Below are 19,329 nucleotides of genomic sequence, written 5' to 3' on the forward strand. Positions count from 1 at the left end.
TTTCTATTATAGGTTATTACAAGATACTGAATATAGCTATACAGTAAATTCTTGTTTATTTTATATATAGTAATATATATAATATATATATATAGCTATACAGTATAATATATATAGCTATACAGTATAATAATATATAGCTATACAGTAAATTCTTGTTGTTTATTTTATATATAGTAATGTATGTCTGCTAATCCCATACTCCTAGTTTATCCCTCCCCCGTCCTTTCCCCTTTGGTAACCATAAGTTTGTTTTCTACGTCTGTGAGTCTGTTTCTGTTTTGTAAATAAATTCATTTGCATCTTTTTTTTAGATTCCACATATAAGTGATATCATATTTGTCTTTCTCTTTCTAACTTACTTCACTTAGTATGATAATCTCTAGGTCCATCCATGTTGCTACAAATGGCAATAGTTCATTCTTTTTTATGGCTGAGTAATATTCCATTGCAGCAATTTTTCTTTTCTTCTTCTTTTTTTTTTTGCGGTACACGGGCCTCTCACTGTTGTGGCCTCTCCCGTTGCAGAGCACAGGCTCCGGACACGCAGGCTCAGCGGCCATGGCTCACGGGCCCAGCTGCTCCGCGGCATGTGGGATCCTCCCAGACCGGGGCACGAACCCGTGTCCCCTGCATCGGCAGGCGGACTCTCAACCACTGCGCCACCAGGGAAGCCCCGCAATTTTTCTTTTAAAAAAACTATCCAAACTCCCAAATGACTAGCTGGCGCTTTTCAATGTATCCACTATGGTGTCCAAGGACACTACTATTATCCACCTCGCCAAAAAAAAATAATAGTAATGTTGGAGCTCCCCTTAAGATACAAGTGCAGGGCTTCCCTGGTGGCGCAGTGGTTGAGAGTCCGCCTGCCGATGAAGGGGACACGGATTCACGCCCCGGGCCAGGAAGATCCCACATGCCGCGGAGCGACTGGGCCCGTGAGCCTTGGCTGCTGAGCCTGTGCTCCGCAACGGGAGAGGCCACAACAGTGAGAGGCCTGCGTACCGCAAAAAAAAAATTAAAAAAAAAAAAGATACAAGTGCACACTGTTCTGAATATAAAAGATGATAAGTCTTTTGTGAAAATAATCAAAAAGTAATTTGGAGACAAGTTAATTAAATAAAGTGTTTGAGGGGCTTCCCTGGTGGCACAGTGGTTAAGAATCCACCTGCCAATGCAGGGGACATGGGTTCAAGCCCTGGTCCGGGAAGATCCCACGTGCCGCGGAGCAACTAAGCCCGTGCGCCACAACTACTGAGCCTGTGCGCCTAGAGCCCATGCTTCGCAACGAGAAGCCACCGCAATGAGAAGCCTGCGTGCCACAACGAAGAGCAGCCTCCTCTCGCTACAACTCTAGAAAGCCCGCGCAGCAACCAAGACCCAACACACACAAAAATAAATTAATTAAATAATTTAAAAAAAAAAGAATTTAAAAATAACATGTTTGAATAAACAGAGACTGACTAAACCGTGAAACCTCGTTTGGGGTCAAAAGTGACACCAATTCTTCTGCTATTACCTTAAGGCATTTCCAAAAGAATTTCCAAAATATTTACTGTATAAGCTGCAAGACTAAAAGCAGCACACACATAGCCTCCTAAATAGACTATCTTAAAATATAACATTTATTTAGATTGTTTTGGCATTTCAACATCCAGTATCTACCATCTGAATTATCAGTAATAATCCAGGCTGGCACCCACCTTCCTATTCACTCTTCCAGTTGTCCTTTCTCTATCCATCCAATTTAATAAATTTTCCCAAGTATTCTTCTCTACAGATTCCCTCAGCCCAGCTCAACACTACCTGTCAACATACAAAGCTACATCCACCCACAGCCACCCAAACAGAGAGTAGTGTCTCTCACTCGCCTGGCACTCTAAGCCAGAAGCACTGGATACGCTATGAATGAAGCACTGACTGCAGCTATGGCCTCTAGCACAGCTCAATCAGATGTGCAGGGAGTCTACACGAAAGTAACAAAAGGCTGACTGTACCCCAGGTTTCCTACAGACTTTCCTTTAAGGTGTATAATGGCAATCTCAATGTGAATATTTTTCATCCCAATCCATAAATTCCTTGAATCAAAGCTAAAGGTGAAAGGATAAAAATATTAGCAGATAAGTAATACTTACATTTTCAAATTCACTTTCTTTGTAAAGTCTACCCTTTGATGGATATAAAGCTCAAAGTAGGTGAGTAGTGTTCTAAGGAAAGATTCTAGTTTAAAGGCAGTAATTAATTTATTAAGAGCTGACTCTGTCAGGAACTACGGTAAGCACTTCACAAACATTTAATCCTAAAAGCTGAGCAAGATAAATATTATAATCTCCATTTATTGATAAGGAGACTAGGGTTTAGAGAAATAAAATAACTTGACCAAGGTTACAGAGCAAGAAACCAGTAAAAGTTGACATCTGAGTGACGTGATCTCAAAGCCTTGCCTCATTACATGTGTGTGCATGCATGCACGTGTGTTTTAAATGCTTTCAGAAGATACGTTATGACCAAATGCCCCCATCACATTTTCTGCAGAAACATGGATATGTTTCATTTTCCTTCCAATTGTTAGACTGTTTTCTAAGACTTACACAAGTCAAATTTATGTGTTTCCGCTGTCTAATGAAACTATTTGACAAGTTTTTCACATGTATCAGAAAACAGGATGTATGTGGAAAGCAGAAAGTTATATGCTGCCTATTCATATTTTAAGGTATTTTGTAAATTAAAAACAAAACTTTAAAATTTTCCATGAGAAAATATTTAAATTTTCTTAGTGTAGACAATAGGGAAAAAAGGTACATAATTACACACACTGAGAAACCATAGCAAAAATACAAGTTGTACCAAGCAATGAAAAATGCTATCTAGGGCTTCCCTGGTGATGCAGTGGTTAAGAATCCGCCTGCCAATGCAGGGGACACAGGTTCAATCCCTGGTCTGGGAAGATCCCACATGCCGTGGAGCAACTAAGCCCGTGCACCACAACTACTGGGCCTGCGCTCTAGAGCCCACGAGCCACAACTACTGAGCCCACGTGCTACAACTACTGAAGCCCACACGCCTAGAGCCTGTGCTCCACAACAAGAGAAGCCACCACAATGAGAAGGCTGAGCACCACAATGAAAAGCAGCCCCTGCCTGCTGCAACTAGAGAAAGCCTGCGCACAGCAACGAAGACCCAACGCAGCCAAAAAAAAAATACTATCTAAATTGAAAGAAATCAGAATTAAAGTTATGACTAAAAAAGCTTCTTAAATATTTAATAGAAACCAATGTGAATTTCAGATTTTGTCACATTCAGATTTGACCAAGTACTGAACTTCTCTCTCACTAGCATCTTTTTTATTAATAACTAAAAATGCAGTTCAATTAAAATAAGTAACAACCTTGGTTATTCAATTTAATAAACTCCTGGCTTCCATGCAAAACTCTGAACAAGCACACACAGCTTCTTAATGAATAATGATGAAGCTGAATTCACAATGTAAAATATAGTTTTTAAGAAAAAAATGGGAGAAGGCTGCTCATTAATTAGTGATCAATCCCCTTGGAAATGTTTTCTCATCATATGTAAGTAAAAACTATTTTACTCAAAACACCTCAAAAAGGGGCTTCCCTGGTGGCGCAGTGGTTGAGAGTCCGCCTGCCGATGCAGGGGATGCGGGTTCGTGCCCCGGTCCGGGAAGATCCCGCATGCCACGGAGCGGCTGGGACCGTGAGCCATGGCCACTGGGCCTGCGTGTCCGGAGCCTGTGCTCCGCAATGGGAGAGACCACAACAGCCCGCATACCGCAAAAAAAAAAAAAAAAAAAAACCCTCAAAATATTTCCAGTTATTATCTCAGTTATCTTTATAACATACCTTTTAAAATGATACGGCTACCATTAGTTCTATTTTTTGTTGCTTAATTATCTGAACTCTAGGACTACCTTACTGATATAAAATTCTGCTTCTCCCAGAATTTAAGTAAAAGCAATGTGCCATTCTTCAAGAAAACCACCTAAACATTTTCACACATTCTTATATTCATATTTTGCTAGAGCACCCTAGCAATAAATTTTGACTAGTCATAGCATTAAAGCCACCCACTCTCCTTTATACAACACATGACAGTTTGCTCCCTAAATGAAATATCGAGATTAAGAAACTCACCAAGTTTCCAGCAGGTACTCCAAAGTCAGCCAGGTAGAGAAGGGAAATGAAGAATCCCTGAAAGCAGCCAGCTCTAGATAATGCCTCCCCCATCTAAATATTGAATATTTTGTACTAAAAATTTTGCTGGCAAAAATCATAACCAACACCTCAGTGATGAGAATTAATAAGTATCAACAGAGTCAGAGGGGACAGTCCTGGACGAGTTACCTCTTTGCAGTCTTTTACAATTGGCTGTATCACACTGAGGTCCTGATGACTGCCACTCATAGCACTGCTTGTACTTTTATTTCTTGTATGCCCCTTTTTAAAATGTGTCTTTCCACCTGGCAGAGGCTCTTGTGTAGGTGATGTTGGAGAACTGGACAATACAAGTGTCTTCAATGCAGCTACTTCAGCTTGAAGTACATCAATCTTGAAAAGAAATCAACACAGTCACATACACTGAATATGTTTTATGACAGATGCAGCTAAATGTTAGCAATTTGGTTACTTTCAAAGATGAAATATAAGTTTAATCTGTATTTCCTATGGATTAATAAAAGGAAAGTAAAACCAAATGGTTTTTTCTTAAAACCAAGTTTTTTGATGTTTCCATACAGTCTGGATTCAGCTGCTATTCACATCAGATGAAATTTTTTAAATTATCAAAATGTCTAACATTTCACTTATGTGAATTTTCAAAATCTTCAAAATATATTAAAAAATAGCTTATGATTAGTTGCTGTTCGTTCCTAAAATAGTAAAATCTAATAACACTTCAGTTGGCTTTTTTTTAGTGAATTAAGAAAATAAATATTAACTTTAAAATGTGATTATGTGGGCTTCCCCGGTGGCGCAGTGGTTGGGAATCTGCCTGCCAACACAGGGGACACGGGTTCGAGCCCTGGTCTGGGAAGATCCCACATGCCGCGGAGCAACTAAGCCCGTGAGCCACAACTACTGAGCCTGCGCGTCTGGAGCTTGGGCTCCGCAACAAGAGAGGCCGCGACAGTGAGAGGCCCGTGCACCGTGATGAAGAGTGGCCCGTGCTCACCGCAGCTGGAGAAAGCCCTCGCACAGAAACGAAGACCCAACACAGCCAAAATAAATTAATTAATTAAATTAAAAAAATAAAAATAAATGTTAAAAAAAGAAAAAAATGTGATTATGTAATCCTTTTGATAATACATGTGATTCACAAGGCTTTAACTCATTTGCTTCTAATATAAATGGACACCAAACATTCATTATTAATTATATATATGTAGTAGCTATTTTCTTCTTTATAGTTTCCTGTAGTTTTAAAAATCTTCTAAAGTAAGCACTGCTTTTATAATCAGAACAAATCCAATAAATGTTAAGGTATTTTTAAAATAGTAATCACTAATTTCTTTACATTTTATAGTATTAAAAGGAGCAGCAACTTACTTTCCCTTGTGCTTCTTTTAGCTGTTTTTCTGCTGTTGCCTGCTTGACATTTGCTTCTCTCACCATCTTATGAGCTTCCTGAAAAAGTTAACATCTCAAATTTTGGAAACAAAGTATTTAGCATTTGTTTTCAAAAATCTTTCAACATGTGTCTATGATTGAGGCAAAGATACACTAACAAAATTTTGCCTAAAATTAAGTATCCAGTGTAAAGTGCTGAAATAGCAGTTGTCATCAGCCAGACCAACTATTAGGAATAAGGAATAGGTACCTTCTTTTAGTATCTATTACCACTGAGGCAGCCAAGTTGAGTTTGATCATTCTGATCAATCCCTGTGTAAGGACTGCAAATGTGATGAAGGAAAACACATAACCCACATGTCAAATCCAACTTCTTGCAGTTAGGTTTTTATAATTTGGTATATACACACACACAGACACACACACACACACAATTCATTCATATTACTACCCACAGCAAAGGCATACAGAAGGGACAAGTAAAAATATTAACACATCAATAATGTTGCAGTTTATAGGAATAACAGTTCAGAAACCTTAGAGCTTCCAATGAAAGTATTCACAAAATGATATTAAATGACAATTTGGTGCAGAGCAATCTAAAAAGGCAAATCAGAGTTAACCCTTTAATAAGATCGTAACTTTTTAGTACCACAAATATGAAACTCTAGGTATTTAATTCCCCTTTATTCATATATCACTTATTCATCAAACACTTAGTCATGACACCTCTTCATGAGATACTGTTCCAGGTGCTGATAATACACTGGGAAAAGAGACAAGGTCCCTGCTCTTAAGGAGCTTACATTCTGATTACATTCTAATAATCAAATAAAATATGAGTACAAATTCTGGATTTTATTCTAAATCCACTATGAAGCCTTATGGTTTTTTAAGGAAGAGAGTGACATGATCTTACTTGTACTTTAAAAAGCTTACTCTCCTGTATGGAATAATCCCTATAAAGAATAAGAATAGACTGGAACAGTATACAGGGTGCTCAGGATAATCCCCCAGGATTTAAGAACATGTATTTTAGAACTTCAGTTTACAGTTCATGAGAAGGAAGGAAGTGAAGGAAGGAGGAAGGAAGGAAGGAAATCAGCTTCAAAGACATTTAATCGTTTGACAAAAGAACCCTCACTAGGTCTGTTGACTGTTCAGGGGAGAGTAGAAGTTCTCCACACCAGAATTCCACGGTGGCACTCCCATTTGTCCATTTGCTCTTAGAGTACTGTAATGAACTGCAGCTTGTATGTGCCCATGAATGTGAGTTTACAGATTATATTATTTTAAATAAGAGAAGCTTTACTATCAATGCTTTATAATGGGATTAACTGTGAGAATATGCCATGCACAATTATGCTGGTTATCTTGTGTCGAAGTCTGTAAGAGCTATCAAATTTAATAATGAGGTAAGCATTTTTCTTTTAAAAATAACAAATGTTTCAGCTGTGCTAGATTTTTCTGTGATGTCGCTGTCAATAAAACACTACTTGACAGGTAGTTTCAAAATAATAAACATTATCTATCTGACCCACCAAGATAAGTGACACTTAAACTATGAATGCAGAAGTAACTCGTGCTAAGGAGAGAATATTTGTTTAAATGTTTGGAAATGGACTCTGGTTTCATAAATAGCAGACTATGCAACTTGAAACAAACTTCCTACAGAGAACAATTTTTAAAAGTGGGACATTTTTTAAAAATATGTTTGAAGACATTAGAGAGCTAACAAAAGAGTGAAGAATCAGGGGACCAAGAGCCAGAAGAACAGGTAAATCCAGGAAAATGAGCTGGGATTTGGGGTGACTTGTCCCCTAGAGATATAAGGGATACATTGAAAAGGTATAACATACATGTTATTGGAGTCCAAAAAGGAAAGAGGAAAGAGCTAGAATGAGGCAGGAGCAGTATCTAAAATGATAATTCATAGGTTTTAGCAAATTGACAAAAGACATCAAAGGATATATTCAAAAAAGTTTGAAAACTTTTCTATCACTCTCACTCTGAAACTGAAAAATGATATAAGTATCATCTATATGAGAAGTCAGCAAACTTTCTAGAAAGGCCAGATAGTAAGTAGTTTGAGCTTTGTAAGCCATATGGTCTCTATTGTAACTACTCAACTCTGCTGCTGCAGTGTGAAAGCAGCCATAGACAGTAAAACAATGAGTGAGGCCATTCCAATAAAAATTCATGGGCACTGAAATATGAGCTTCATATAGTTTTCATATGTCACCAAATATTCCTCTTTTGATTTTTTTTCCCCACCTCTTACCATCTGGAAATGTAAAAACCAATCTTGTCTCATTAGGCTGTACAAAAGTATATATAGGCCAGTTTTGCCCTGCAGGCTGTAGGCTGCAGACCTCTGATCTATACAAATATTCATGTCTGTATACTTACAAACTTTGAAAACAGAATTTTTTTCCTATCTGGTTAGCAGTGATTCAAATGAAGGGGATTTTCTTCTCTTTTTTAAAAAAAGTGTTTATTCAACATCTTCTGATTAATTTGCAAAAACAATTTGTTGGTATTAGAGAAGACAAAAATTCACTAGAGAATGTTCTGGAAAAGCCTTCACATAACTGGCAATGGGACTGAAAATACAGTATAATGACTTATTACAGGAAAAGAAGTACTTGTTCCTTTTGGATCAGTGTATCTGTGAGTCAGCAGCAGCATTACATCTAAATTTTAAAAATGGAATTTAGACCAGACCTTCATCTGGATCATAAATTTAAAAGAAGATTTCAAAAACAAGGTAACATATTCAATCACACTGCTCTCACTAAATAAATATACACACACACAATATGTTTTAGTGAGAATAAAATATTTTTGTACTATTATAAAAAATTTAAGCATTTTTATTATCTCACTCTTTTTAAAACTTTTGTTTTATACTGTATGTAACATATTATATGTGTGTTAGTGTATGTGCATAATTTGTAAGTAAGTACATATGCTCTTAGAACAGTGTCTAGTACATGGGAAACTCTCAATAAATAGTAGGTATCTTTATCATAATGAAGGTCCATGCTCAAATTTGTCTCTGTGGCTTGAGACAAATGGAAGTTCCATTTATGACTTTCATAGCACTTAAAGCAAGATCAAGGTCATGAATCTGAGTCCCAACTTTGCTCCTTACTCTAATTATGCCTCATTTTCTTCACAGACAAAATAACAATTTATACTATATGTGCCATATGGCATTGTTGAGAGAAAACTAAGCATATCATAGACATTTATTAAAACTGGCTGAAAAAACATAAAAACATCTTAAGACTACATATCTTTTTTTTCCATGTTAAATGTAGACTACTTTGTAAAGCATTCTTTCAACCAACTTCATTTTATATTTTACATTATCTCAAAATCTAAAATACTAGAAGAAAAAAATATATATATACATATATACACACACATACATAAAATTTTAGAGTCCTGTATTTGATACATTTAAGACTCACGTTTGCTAAATACAAAGTATAATTATATTCAAGATTATTCATCATTCATAATAAATTCCTAATTTGAGTTTACAAGTTTACCAAAATTGTACAAATTGAGTTTATTCAGAAAAATCTTTTTTTTTTTTTTTTTTTGCGATACGCGGGCCTCTCACTGTTGTGGCCTCTCCCGTCGCGGAGCACAGGCTCCGGACGCGCAGGCTCAGCGGCCATGGCTCACGGGCCCAGCCGCTCCGCGGCACGCGGGATCTTCCCGGACCGGGGCACGAACCCGCGTCCTCTGCATCAGCAGGCGGACTCTCAACCACTGCGCCACCAGGGAAGCCCCAGAAAAATCTTTAATTCTTAAAAAAACTACAGACACATACACATAAAATGTAGGCAAAAAACATCTTTTCATAAGACAATGGTAAACTGAAATCATGAAGGCACAACTGAGACCACAGAAAAACGTTTTGCCCTTTTTTTCTAAATTCGTATTGGTTTGAATACAACTTTCTTCATTACTGAAATCATCTTTAATCAGTGTAGTTTCTTTCCCAGAAAGTATACACAGTTAAGGCTATTAGCTATTGTTAGGTTGGGGATAAGTTACGGATCCCAAAACTATGTTTTTTAGATAACTTTTTCATTCACTGCATGAACTGCATTTCTGGTACTTCACATCCTACTATAGAGAGGGAAAAGTTTGTTTGTTCTCCTCCTACTTCATCTAACAAAATGCACATGTAAGTGCAGATGGATGGAAATAAGCAGGGTTAAAATTAAGGGCAGGCAGATAGGAAATCAAAATTAACGTAAGTAGCATAATATATTTGTTTGCTTATCTACTATCCATATATTATAAACATTTCTAACCAGACATTGCTGGAAGAAAAGTCTTATGTTTCCGAGTCCTTCTACATATAAAAATGTAACAAGTTACACAGCTCCTGTTCCAGATCTTTAACTTCCCACTATCTCTATGCTTAAATTTATCTTCCTCTCATCTCTGATAACTAGCTAACTAAACAAGAAAATAAGTTAGTTTTTAAACGTCCATGAAAGCAAATGACACCCAAAAAGACAGGGGAGAGGGCAAAGGGTTGTGGAGCAGATGGGGCACGGAAAGCCCACGTTTGAAAATATCTTCTGCAATATTACTTGTAATGATAGAAACTGTGGAATGTACACCTGATAGATTATGATTATCATTACATTCACTATGTAGTAACATGAAAAGATGTTATTTAAAGTACAAAATATATTAGGATTACAACTAGGTAAGCAAATACATACAGCTAAAACTAAAAAAGACTCTGCATATACAAAAATAACAAAAGGTAAAGAAATTTTTCCTCCAAAATCTTTTTTTTTTTTTTCTTTTGCGGTACGCGGACCTCTCACTGTTGTGGCCTCTCTCGTTGCGGAGCACAGGCTCCAGACGCGCAGGCTCAGCGGCCATGGCTCACGGGCCCAGCCGCTCCGCGGCATGTGGGATTTTCCTGGACCGGGGCACGAACCCGTGTCCCCTGCATCGGCAGGCGGCAAAATCTTTTTTTACATTAAAATTTTTAAGAACAAATTTTTAGGGAAAAAAGGAAAATACTGGTAAAGTGATAATGACACTAGTCATTCTAGTAACACATCAATGTTTTTAATAAGGAACTTCTGAAGGCTAAAGGTCTTATAACCTAAAGGTAGTGGTTCTTAAACAAGAATAATACCCTCTCCCCATCCTCCACAAGGATATTTAAAAGCTGTCAAAATGATGAGGGAGTATTACTAGAATTTGGGTTAAGTGTGATGGTTAACTTTGTGTCCAACTTGACTGGGCCACAGGTGTCCACATACTTTAGTCAAACATTCTGGATGTTTCTGTGAAGATGCTTCTGGATGAGACTAACATCTGAATTGGTAAACTGAGTAAAGCAGACTGCCCTCCATAATGTGGGTGAGGCTCATCCAATCAGCTGAAGGCCTGTTAGAACAAAAAGGCTCATCCCCAAAGAGTAAGAGTATTCTTCCTGCCTTCAGACTCAAATTGAAACATTAGCTCTTCTTTGGTCTCAAGTCTGTCAGCCTTTGGACTCAAGACTGGAACTACACCATCATCTCTCCTGGGTCTCCAGCCTACCAACTCATCCTCCAGATTTTGGGACTTACCAACCTCCATAACTGCATGAGTCAATTCCTTACATAAGTCTCTTTCTACATACATGTAAATGTATATATGTATATGCACACATCCTATTGGTTCTGTTTCTTGGAAAACCCTAATACACCAAGGATTCTAAATGTCCAGCAAAGTCAATGGCCCCCCTACTGAGAAACACTGCTTGAACTGGGTAGGAATTTTGATCCTGTGGCAGGCTGGAAATAAAGATGTGTGCCTTCTAACTTTCCTCAAATCATCCCCTATCAGAAGACTACCTCAAGGGTTTGCCATCTTTGTTATGGAATCATATAAAGATACTCTAAAGCAGCCCCTAAATAGTTGGTAAAATCAAAATTAAAATTTACCTCCTTTCTTTCCACATACACATTTTTAAACCACCTGATTCTGGTAACCCACAGTGTTTTTTTCTTTTCATATCATTTTAAGTTGTAGACTTTACATTTCTTAAAGATTTTATCTTTTTAGAGGACTTATAAATATGCATGAAGCTAAGCATATCTTTTTCAAGATTCCCTCATAAAACAAATCTATCAATATATAAAAACCATGACGTTGCTCTTGGCCAAGATGTAAACAGACCAACCTCAAATAGACTAGCTGTGAGTTCCTCCAATTCCTGTCCAAGTTGATCTCGTACTTTAGAAAGCCTCTCACACTCTTCATCTTTTAACTTCAGTTCCTATGAGAAATTGATCATTTTATTTTTTATTTCCAAAGTTCGAAGTTAGATTCAGCAGACTATACAAATTTTACTAATAAAATTACAAAATATTAATACTGCCCCCACCTACAACATTCACACTGAAAGTGTTTATTTAGCACTTGCTATGTGGAAACAATCAGGCAAGTCTAAAATTACAAATAATTCTAACTCACATATTAAATTTTCATGTTTTTTCATAAAATATCCAAAGATTAAGTATAATTATTCATTACATGTGAAAATAAACAATTAAATAACTTCATTCTTTTTTCCTTAACTTTTCTCTGAACATATTTATTTCTATCAACCAAGGAATTTCTTCGATTATGCTGATTCATTTCAATAAATGTTCAGTGAAGTTTTTTCATGTTTACTTTAAAAATTGTTTACCTATAATTCCATGTACCATATTGCAATTAGTCTAAAATTTCCATTAGGAGACTACACCCATTTAACACTGCAACCAGAGGCAAACAATGTATATTACATTTAAAATTAAGAAGAATATTAATGACAAAAATCCTACATTTATACGTGACTCCTCAATAGGTCATAAATAGATGCTAAAAATTCCTTTATTAAGATGTTAAATATGCAATTTTATGTTACCCTAAATTTATCTTTCAAACTTAGAGATTAAAAAAAAATCCAAACTCTCTATATATCAGCCACAAATACAGTTATTCTGTAATTGTGGTGGCAGCATAGTTTTTGAATCCCCTGACAATTCCTGACAACCAAATATTCCAACTGGGATATCAGAAGAACCAAATGACTACATCTTCAACAAAACTAGGTAAAAGAAAATCCCAACATATCTTAGACCATGAGAAAATGTGGCTACACTGCCCAGACCACAGGATCAGTCACTGTGTGGAAGGGAGCAGCAGGAAGTGAAAGGGACTACAGAGATACTGTATAAAGCCTCAGAACCCAAAAATCATTACAAACGCCCCCAAAGCAGAGGACTATACCCTTGGTAAAAACTGGAAGAAAAAAATGTGAGAACAAATGGAGAAAAAGGGAAGGGTTTTCACAGGCTCCAAGTTAGAGATGAGTGTAAAAATCATACGCAGTACAGAGGCAGCTAACAGTACAGTGAAGCTCTAAACACTCAGGAATCTCAAAGCATCCAGCAAAGAGACCTTTCCAGAAGGACAGAGCCCCACCATAAGGGGAGAACTCTTGGAATATAAAACCAAATTGCAGGATGGGAATAATGGAGATAGCAAGAGAGAAGGTTCAGATACTAAAGGAGGAAGGAGTGGCAAGGTTCCAAAGGAAACAGATCACTGGAAGTATTATTAGAAAAAAAAATATCTTAGGATGTAATGCTAAGCACTGAGACACTAGGCTGATGGAGAAAACCTTTCACTTTCATGGGTTTTCTTGTTATTAATTAGTGCCTTTTCTTTTCAGCTTTAAAGAAGTCCTTTTACATTTCTTGTAAGGCTGGTATAATGGTGAACTCCTTTAGCTTTTACTTGTTTGGAAACCTGTTGATCTCTCCTTCAATTGTGAATGATAATCTTGCTGGGTAGAGTATTCTTGGCTGAAAGTTTTTTCCTTTCAGCACTTTGAATGTATCATGCCAGTCCCTCCTGGCCTGCAAAGTTTCTGCCAAAAAATCTGCTGATAAGTCTTTTGGGAGTTCCCTTGTATGTAACAAGCTGGTTTTCACTTGCTGATTTTGATATTCTCTTTAACTTTGGACATTTTGATTATAATATGTCTTGGTGTCTCTTTGAGTTCTTTTTTGGAACTCTCTGTGTTTCCTGGACCTGGATACCTGTTTCCTTCCCCAGGTTGAGGAAGTTTTCAGCCATTATTTCTTCAAAAAGTTCTCTGCCCCCTCCTGTCTCCCTTCTCCTCTGGGACCCCTATAAAGTGAATGTTGTTCCACTTGATAGTGTTCCACAGGCCCCTTAAGCTACCTTCACTTTTTTTCATTCTTTTTTCTTTTTGCTGCTCTATTTGGCTGAGTTCTACTGCCCTGTCTTCCAGATCACTGATGCTTTCTTCTTCTTCATCATCTATCCTCTTGTTGAACCCCTCTAGTGTATTTTTCAGTTCTATTATTAGATTCTTTGGCTCTGTGACCTGTGTTTGGTACTTTCTTATATTTTCTATCTCTCTGTTGAAGTTCCCACTATGTTCATCCATTCTTCTCCCAGGTTTGGTGAGACCATTATTTTGTTTTGTTTTGTTTTGTTTTTTTTTTTTGTGGTACGCGGGCCTCTCACTGTTGTGGCCTCTCCCATTGTGGAGCACAGGCTCCGGACGCGCAGGCTCAGCGGCCATGGCTCACGGGCCCAGTCACTCCGCGGCATGTGGGATCTTCCCAGACCGGGGCACGAACCCATGTCCCCTGCATCAGCAGGCGGACTCGCAACCACCGCGCCACCAGGGAAGCCCCGACCATTATTTTGAACTCTTTAGCAGGTAAATTACTTTTCTGTTTCATTAAGGCTATTTTCTGTGGTTTTACCTTGTTCTTTCATTTGGAATATATTTCTCTGTTTCCTAATTTTGACTCTCTGTGTTTGTTTCCATGTATTATGCAAAATAGCTCCCTTTCCCAGTCTTGGAGGAGTGGCCTCATTTAAAAAATGAACTTGGGCTTCCCTGGTGGCACAGTGGTTGAGAGTCCGCCTGCCGATGCAGGGGACACGGGTTCGTGCCCTGGTCCGGGAGGATCCCACATGCTGCAGAGCGGCTGGGCCCGTGGGCCATGGCTGCTGAGCCTGCGTGTCCAGAGCCTGTGCTCCACAACGGGAGAGGCCGCAACAGTGAGAGGCCTGCATACCGCAAAAATAAATAAATAAATAAAAAATGAACTTTATTGTTCAGGTCCTAGCTCTTGGTTGCCTCTTGAACCTTTGTGACTATCTAGGCAGCCTGATTTATACTTGACAGGTCCCAACTGTGAGGGTTTGCCAAGACCTGTCAGTGTTCCAAAGGGCGGGACCTTAATCAGCATCTAGTTTCAAGTTGATGAGAAGCCAGACCCTTAGGCAGCAGCTTTTAAAGTATGAAAATATATACAGTCCCACAGGACCACAATTGAAAACCTCGCCAGCCTCCAGACCAGGTAATCTTGAGGTGTCCCCTTGGCAACAGTTGCAAAAATCAGGGCTCCAGACAAGTGCTCAAGCTCCTTTCTGGGAGGTACCTGCGAGCTGTAGCAAGGCCAAGGGAGACAGCAAAGATGGCATCCCCTGGCTTACATTCCCTGAGAACATGTCACGCCCTTCAGAACAGGCTGAAGCTCCAGGACAAGTAAATAGGATTTTTCACAGGAAGACTGGGAGTGTGTTTCAGTCAGCTATCTATGCCATACCCTGGGGATGGCAGTCTGCCAAGAACTGTCTCTCCAACTGTTTCAGTCCCGTGGAGCCCCAAAAACACAAGCCCCCCTCTGGCCTCTAGAGCCAGGCATTCAAGGCTCTGTGTGGACTGTGTGCACCCACTGGCTTTAGCAGGGCTGCAGGAGAGCAAGGGGGTAGCGTGTGCCCACTGGCTTTCCTGAGGCTGTGGGAGAGCACAGGGATGGAGAACACAAGCAAGGTAGTGTGAGAGTGCAAAAATGGCACCTGCCAGTGCTTGCAAGATAGAGAATGCAAAAACAGAGCCTGCCAGCACTTCCATCCCCAGAGAGAGTCCCAATAAGCCCCTCCCGCTCTGGCAGATGCTTTAAGATTAGCAGATGAATCTCCTCACTTATGGTCTAGGCACTTTTCAAACTGCTGCTTTTGTGCTGGGTCCCAGGGTAAGAGAGTCTGCATGTGAGCCTTTAAGAGTGAAATCTCAGTTCCCTACAGCCTTTTGGGTCTCCTGGACATAAGCCCCATTGGTTTTCAAAGCCAAACATTTTGGGGGCTCATCTGTCCAGTGCAGGTCCCAAGGTGCCTGATGTGGGGCACAAATCCCTTGCTTCTCAGGGAGAAGCTCTGTGTTTGTGAGATCCCCCCTGACTGTGGGTCAGCCGCACCAGGGGTGGGATTCCTGGTGAGACTGCATGTCTGCCTCTCCTACCTGTCTCTATGTGGCCTTTTTATCCTTTGTGTGGAGAAGCTGTTCAACTAGTTCTTTTTCAGAGGGAATTATTCCATATGTGGCTGTAGATCTGGTGTGTCCATGGAAGGAGGTGGGTTCAGGATCTTCCAACACCATCATCTTGAACCACCTTCTCAAGAAAACCTTGAACAAGGCTTACCTCTGAGAGACAGAAGTGGCTACACAGATACACCACCAACAACAGAAGGGAAAGCCCTGGAACATGAGACTGAGAGAGCTATCCTGGTTTATCCTACTCCTTCACAGGAATCTCTTCCTAATAATCCTGGGAAATCCAATTCATTTAAACATGAAAAACAAACAAACAGAAGATATGTGAAGTTACCATAATAAAAAAGTTAAACATAAAGCCAAGTCAACTATTGATACAAGGGAAAGGAAATCAGATAGGTATCAAATTTCAACAGCATTTTATGCTAGAAAACAATGGAATCACATTTTTAAGATACTCAAGGGAAAAAACTGTGAGTTGAGGATTTTATATCCAGCCAAAGTATCCTTCAAATGTCAGACCAGAGACAGAAAATTATAAAACTGTAAAACTTTAGAAAATATATCCTCCATGAGCCTGGCTGAGTTATCAAGCAGCAAATGAGTTTCATGTAATCAAGAAAAAACTGGAAAAAACAAAACAAAACTGGAGAAGCTTTAACATTAAGAACTGGGCGTGAGAAGCAAATATATTTAACTGTAGAACTACAACTAGAAGACGGGAATACGCAAGAATGAATAGACAAGCCACAGACTGGGAGAAAATATTTGCAGAAGACATCTGATAAAGGACTGTTAACCAAAATATACAAAGAATTCTTAGTTAGAAAACAATCTGACTTAAAAATGTGCAAAAGATCTGAACAGACACCTCACCAAAGATATACAAATGGCAAATAAGCATATGAAAAGACATTCCATATTACGTGTCATCAGGGAAATGCAAACGAGGAGACGACGACGACAACAACAACGAGATACCACCATACACCTATCAGAATGGCCAAAAACCAAAACACTGAGAACAGTATATACTGACAAGGATGGAGAGCAACACGAATTCTCATGCATTGCTGGTGGGAATACAAAATGGTACAGCCACTTTGGAAGACAGCTTGCAATTTTTTACAAAACCAAACATACTCTTACCACACGATCCAGCAATCATACACCTTGGTATTTACCCAAAGGATATGAAAACTTGTATCTACACAAAAGCCTGCACATAGATGTTTACACATTCATAATTGCCAAAACTTGGAAGCAACCAAATATCCTTCAGTAAGTAAATGAATAATTAAACTTTTGTACATCCGAATAACGAACCATTACACAGCATTAAGTGGAAATGAGCTATCAAGCCATGAAAAGACATGGAGGAAAATAAATGCATGACTAAATAAAAGAATTCAATCTGAGAAGGCTACTTACTGTATGACTCCAACTACGTGACATTCTGAAAACGGGCAAACTATGGAGATGGTAAAAACATCAGTGGGCGGCCAGGGACTGAGGGGTAGGGAGGGATGAATAGGTAGAGAACAGAGGATTTTCAGGACAGTGAAACTGTTCCATATGATACTATAATGATAGATACACATTATTATATTTTTGTCAAAATCCACAGAATGTACAACACCAAGAGTGAACCCTAATGTAAACACTAAAGTAAATGGGGGATAATAACATGTCAATATAGGTTCAGCAACAATAACAAATGTACCATTCTGGGGTGAGATGTTGATAGTGGGAGTGGCTATGCACATGTGGGGAAAGGGGATATATAGCAACTCTGTACTTTCCTCTCAATTTCTGCTATGAGCTTAAAATTGCTCTCAAAAAAGTCTGTTTTTTTTTAATGGGGATGAAGTTGAGAAAACAGTTACATAAATGTTATAAGTTTTAGAAACGTAAAAATAACACACACAAAAAACAACAGGGCTTCCCTGGTGGCGCAGTGGTTGGGGGTCCGCCTGCCGATGCAGGGGATGCGGGTTCATGCCCCGGTCTGGGAGGATCCCGCGTGCCGTGGAGTGGCTGGGTCCGTGGGCCATGGCCGCTGAGCCTGCGCGTCCGGAGCCTGTGCTCCACAACGGGAGAGGCCGCAGCAGTGAGGGGCCCGCGTACAGAGAAAAAAAAAAAAAAAAAAAACCCAACAAAATAGGAGAAAGATGAAACTAAATTCACTAACTTCTTAAATATAAACTGGGAATAAAGGGATATAACTTGAGGCTCACAAATCAATTAGTATAAACCTAAACATATTTAACACCATAGAGATTAACATTAAGATAATACCTTTAACTGAAACTAAATGATAGAGGAGAAGGAAAGAAATAGTTACTAATTTTATGGTATTGCTTATAGTAGGGAACAAAGTCAGTACCTAAAGAAAGGCTAAGAGAAATTCTTTGATTAAAGGTAACAACTAGAATGGAAATCAAACCTTCCAAAATACCAAATAGGAAAAAAAGGAAGAGGGCACAAAGAAAACAGAGCACATAGTGAAAAGAATTGTATTCATAGAGTAGACATTTGAAAGCTATGTGACAGAAACAAGCCCCAATGCAGAATACTTATCAATAAATACAAACGTGTGCAACTCACTTATTAAAAGAAAATGATTTTTAGATCGGCTAAAAAAGCAAAATCCATCTCTGTTCTCTATACAAGAGACACACCTAAAACTAAGTGATTCAGACAGATTAAAAATAAAAGGATGGATAGAAGTGCACTAAAAAATATAATACAAATAAAAACAAAACAGAGACCTCAATATTGATATCAGACTAGGCAGGGCAAAAGTCAGTAAAGTAGATAAAGGAAACTTCATAATGCTAAAGACTACAACACAAAATGGAATACTCTCAAATACAAAATACAAAAGTAGACCTAAATAAATAGGAAGAAAGACATATTATGTTCTTGAATAGAAAGTCATCATAAAGATGCCAATTCTCCCTGAGTTAATTTATAACTCTGTAAATGCATACGTTTAATTCCAGATCCTTCTGAACTCTAACATGTCACAATTTTATAATTATATATGAAAAGTCAATTCATTCAACATTTCCTACTATGTAGGTACTACAGTAATCCCTCAGGATACAAAACCAAGTAAGATACTGTCCCCTTGAGAAGCTTCCAATCCTCAGAGCAACACATATGTCATTCACAAAGGCAAATTCTTGAATCATTCCCTACCATTTACCAAAGTAAACCTCACCCTGATACTAAAGACCCTCTACAATATGTGCTCAGTTTCCCTTTTCAGAGTTATTACCCTTGATCCATACTCTAAAACTAGAGTTAAACTGGTCTGATTCATTCCTGTTTCAT

The 19,329-nt window shown here is 38.5% G+C and overlaps 1 protein-coding gene across 8 annotated transcripts in view; it reads right to left on the reverse strand.

Annotated features, from left to right (window-relative positions):
* RAB3IP (RAB3A interacting protein) overlaps nt 1-19,329 on the reverse strand; it is a 168,523-nt gene that overhangs the window by 10,280 nt on the left and 138,914 nt on the right. For all 8 annotated transcript variants that reach the window (XM_079938294.1, XM_079938296.1, XM_079938299.1 and 5 more), the window contains 3 exons: nt 11,803-11,898; nt 5,565-5,642; nt 4,365-4,568 (listed from right to left, as the gene is read on the reverse strand). In XM_079938294.1, coding sequence (XP_079794420.1) covers nt 4,365-4,568; nt 5,565-5,642; nt 11,803-11,898 — 378 coding nt within the window. The remainder of the gene's footprint in view (nt 1-4,364; nt 4,569-5,564; nt 5,643-11,802; nt 11,899-19,329) is intronic.

Source organism: Stenella coeruleoalba, assembly GCF_951394435.1.
Source record: "Stenella coeruleoalba genome assembly, chromosome: 11".
Lineage (NCBI taxonomy): Eukaryota > Metazoa > Chordata > Mammalia > Artiodactyla > Delphinidae > Stenella > Stenella coeruleoalba.